The sequence below is a fragment of the Chiloscyllium plagiosum genome, chromosome 6 (genome assembly GCF_004010195.1).
Source record: "Chiloscyllium plagiosum isolate BGI_BamShark_2017 chromosome 6, ASM401019v2, whole genome shotgun sequence".
Lineage (NCBI taxonomy): Eukaryota > Metazoa > Chordata > Chondrichthyes > Orectolobiformes > Hemiscylliidae > Chiloscyllium > Chiloscyllium plagiosum.
The window spans coordinates 10,484,211-10,488,931 of record NC_057715.1 but is presented as its reverse complement, the minus strand read 5'-3'; the positions used below and the strand labels follow the sequence as shown (position 1 = coordinate 10,488,931).

General features: G+C 41.3%; 1 protein-coding gene across 1 annotated transcript in view; it reads right to left on the bottom strand.

Annotated features, from left to right (window-relative positions):
- myo16 (myosin XVI) overlaps positions 1–4,721 on the bottom strand; it is a 375,473-nt gene that overhangs the window by 165,461 nt on the left and 205,291 nt on the right. Inside the window, exons 20-22 of the mRNA XM_043691191.1 lie at positions 3,811–3,928; positions 1,260–1,331; positions 1,014–1,155 (exon numbers count right to left, since the gene is read on the bottom strand). Coding sequence (XP_043547126.1) covers positions 1,014–1,155; positions 1,260–1,331; positions 3,811–3,928 — 332 coding nt within the window. The remainder of the gene's footprint in view (positions 1–1,013; positions 1,156–1,259; positions 1,332–3,810; positions 3,929–4,721) is intronic.

Below are 4,721 nucleotides of genomic sequence, written 5' to 3'. Positions count from 1 at the left end.
CACAGAACCACACACACAGACCCGCACACACACACAGAAACACACACTCACGCTGATACAGCACACACAGAGACAAACACAAACAGACACGCGCATACAGACACACAGACGTACACACACAGGCACAAACACGAACATACACACACAAACACACACACTTAATATTCTGAAAGATCTAAGAACAAGCAAAGATACATGCATGTGAAACTTCGATAATGCTCTAAGTTCTCTAAATAAATGTTTAGATTTAAAACTGGAGTAATCTATCCAATGCTCTGAGATAAATTGGCATACAGAAACCCAAGCCGAACATAATGTATGCAACTAAATACAACAGAGACGACTAAGGAGATACCACTCTTGAATACTGCTGAAGCGTTATAACTACTGGCAATAATTCATTAATGTCCTACAGGGAAGAAGATCAGCTATCCCTACTCACTCTGATCTATGTGTGACTTTATTCCCTTAACATATGGTACTAAAGCAGCTCCAATTCCCTTGGCCCCAAGGATTGAGACAAAACATGGCCATGTCAGCCATGCCAGATAATTATCAAGAAAGATAAAAGTAAATGTTTATGTTATAGATAGGTAACGTTACTGACAATTTACTACTGTAGAAGTAATGATGGCCTCTAGGACTGAAGTAGCATTTTACATATTTTCAAATCAACCTGTTCGGAGTTGTTATTATGCATCTTTGGCGTAAGTGGGACTTGAACTGAGGCCTTGTGGCCCAGAGGTAGGGGACATGATCACAATACCACAGTATCCCTGAAGTAGCATTTCAACGGTACCTAGCTGAATCCTAAATCTAGTTGTGTTTGAGAGATAAGGAGATTGGATTACAACAGTATGGTCTCAATTTCACTGTAAATGAAGCCATAAGAGATCAGCTTATTTTCTTAAATATTTTGTCAATTGAGATGGAAAACAAAAAGACTTGTGATATTGGTTTCAAAGGGTTGAGGAATGAACTTGGATATATGAAACAGAAGCAATGGTACTTACCCTTCCCCATCTTCCTGACCCTGGAGGTAATTATTTATACTGTTCACCAAGAAGCTGAAAAGACGACTATAAAGTGACATTGCCAGAAGGTCCCGGTAAAAATTTGCAACATCCACTGTGTGTTTCTTCAAAATCATATCCCCTATAATAGAAAGTTAAGAAATAATAAGCTGGACTTTTAATATTTTAAATTCATAAAATGTAAGAAAGAAATGAGAAAAACGTCCTGCCTGATATGAAACTTACCTTTAAAATACTGAACATCAGACGTTAAGGCTGAACTGAGGTCATCAGGCGAGACTTGAAGAATGCCAGCCACTGAAAAATAACATACTTTAACTGAAGTTTAACTGAACTCAAAATCTCATGCATTTTTCAGTGAAGGTACGACACAGTAATGCAGGTTGCTGGGATGCAATGCACCATACAAGTTTGGAGTAGTGTAACCAATTAGAGGAGAAAGTGAGGTCTGCAGATGCAATGTGTTGCTGGAAAAGCGCAGCAGGTCAGGCAGCATCTAGGGAACAGGAGAATCGACGTTTCGGGCATTAGCCCTTCTTCAGGAATAACCAATTAGAACTGTGCCCGCGATCCCTTAGGATAGAATTCTGGAATTCTCTCTCTCAGAAGACCTGTGCGAAGTGAATGTTTGAAATGTATGGTGCATTGATTGTTGGGTAACAAAGTGGAGAGATATGAATTACAGACAATTAAATGCGATCATAGGAGAGATCAGCTACAGTCTCAGGGAACGACAGGACAGGCTTCAGGGATAAACATCCTAGCTGAGAGCGTGTTGCTGGAAAAGCACAGCAGGTCAGGCAGCATCCGAAGAGCAGGAGAATTGTAGACCTCACTGTTTCCTGGATAAATGTCCTCCTCTGGTCCCTATGTTCATTGCAGCCAGCTTCAAATTCAACAGAGAGGTAAAATGAAGGTGTCTTCCTCTCAATGCTTTCCCGAAATTAATTTAAATGATTCTAACCCAATCTCTCATGAGGTTGAGTCAATTCCAATTCTCTTGAATGTGTTAAGAATTGGATTTAGTCATTAGTTTAGGGGAAAAGAATGAGCCAGTTGGAGTTTGGCTATGATTAGTTAAATAACATTGATGAGGCTGGTGAGGAAGATCCTTAAACTGCATTTGACTGTGGAATTCCTCATCTTGTAGCGTCTTTTTGCCACAAAAGTTGAAGCATTCTGCTTGTTAAAACCGATGCCTCATTAAATACCCTGTGCTAATCTATACCGGCCGCTATATTTGTCCTCCAACCCCAACCACTTCCCCTGACTAAATTCTCAGGAACGGGGAACATGTCTAGGAGAGGGGAACCCATCCAGGGAATCTTGCACTTTTCTGGATCAGAAAGCCTTACCTCAATGAGCTGCCAGTGGGCAGAGGTCTACAGCATTAGGTCAGTGATCACTGAGTTCCAAATTGGCAAGGGGCAGGAGGGAGGGATGTGTCAGGCCCCAGGGCTACTTGGCCTGGATCTTTCCTGCCTTGAAACCTCCAACTTTGCATGGTACATTACATCCCCACCAGCCAGAATTATAGTTTCATAGCTCCAACGACAGTGGGATGAGGCCAATTAAGAGCCTAAAGTCATTCCCAACGCTTTGGGGTCGGGCGGGTACGCGTTGGAGAAAACTGACCACTGCCTTTCATGGTTTCCCACCCCACCACTTTTAAGTCTGTCGATGGGAAAGTGTAAAATCCAGACCTTGTGGTGCTGAATACATCATATAGCATTGTATAATCTGGCAGAAACCCCTAGGTCATAACTTGCAGAACGTAAAATTCAAATTTCTGTAATCTGATAACTAACTGCCTTCTCCAACTTAACAAGTGTCACCAATTTCATAAAAATACCTCGAAAATTGTGTCTTTTTTTAAATTCATAGTGAGGACATATGTCGTGCTTCTCTACTACAACAAAGGAAAGATGCTGCAACCTTATGATTCTCTATATTCTATCATGATTTCTCTTTGGAGCTTTGTGATGTGGTTAGGGTTAGGTTTGAAAATTATGATTCCAGATCTAAAGCTTTAATCAGCAGGAGCACGAGCAGGAATCCAAACTGCTGGGCTTGTGCATCTCAATTGCTAATTTATACTCTGAGTTGAATAACAACATTTAGCACTAACAGCATCCTCAAGGTCTTCGAACAACTCAGAATTAAAATATCAGAGGCAAATCAGCTGGTTTCCATGTGGCAAAAACAGAAATGGCTGGAAAAGCTTAGTAAGTCTGGCAGCGTCTATGGAAAGAAACCAGAGTTAATGTCTCGTGCCGAGTGCTCTGAGGAATCTTACTCTGAGGAAGGGTCCCTTGACTTGAAATATTAACTCTGATTTCTCTCCACAGGTGCTGCTAGAGCTGAACTTTTCCAGCGATTTCTGTTTTTGTTTCTGATTTACAGCATCCGCAGTTCTTTCGGTTTCCAAGGGCCTTCCCAACAGTGAGCACAATGATATTGATGAAGCAAGTCCTGCTTTACATTACTCACAGGTACCAATATAATTATGCAACCTATTGCCATAAAAGTTTGCAATTCACTTACGTACAGGTGATAATTACACCAATAACTTGCAAAGGTTATGACAGAACCAGCCAACATTCAGATGGAATGGAAAATCCAAGGTTTCTACTTCAGCAGAAAACTGAGACAATGTCATGGTGCCGAGTTAAGTGCTGGGCTAGCTCCATCTGCTGATGAATTTCTGTGTTTCATTCATTCAGGCACATTCACAGACAGTAGTCACAGGCACCAGGTTGTTCTCAAGCACACTGACCTTGTTCCACCAATTGCACATCTGACACGTAAGCTATCTCAGTGGCTGTCACAGTCAGAAACTGGATATCTCCAAGAAGCAAAATTGCAGACAAAATCAGAAACAGGTTGTCAACTTCCTGAAACAGAGAAAAAAAAGCAAGGGGCTGTTTCAATTATCTGTGAACCTATTTTCCTGGTAAATTGTAACATGTCATTTTATGATCAGCTTTAAACATTATATTGTCAATCAGGAAATATTTTAAACACACTGCTATTATTTACTGAGTAACCTATTGCTTTAATAATGGATTTTATTATTACTGGTAACATTTCTCAACCTTAATGTAGGGCAAGAGTTATAGCTGGGGGCAGGGAAATTGTGATGCAGTGAGGCACGACTTAGGATGCGTGGCTTGGAAAAGTAGGCTTCAAGGGAAGGGCGCAATTGATATGTGGAGCTTGTTCAAGGAGCAACTATTGAGTGTCCTTGATAAAGTATGTACCTGTCAGGCAGGGAGGAAAAGGTCGTGTGAGGGAGCCGTGGTTTAATAAGGAATTGGAATCCCTTGTTAAAGGGAAGAGGGCGGCCTATGTAAAGATGAGGCGTGAAGGTTCAATTGGGGCGATTGAGAGTTATAAGGTAACCAGGAAGGACCTGAAGAGAGAGCTAAGAGCAGCAAGGAGGGGACATGAAAAGTCCTCAGTTGGTAGTATTAGGGGAAACCCGAAGGCTTTTTATAGGTATGTCAGGATTAAAAGAATGACTAGGGTAGGAATAGATCCAGTCAAGGATAGTAGTGGGAAGTTGCGTGTGGAGGCGGAAGAGATTGGGGAGACACTGAATGAATACTTTTCGTCAATATTCAATCAGGAACAGGACATTGTTGTCAATGTGAGTACTGAGTCACAATTAAGTAGAATGGATGACTT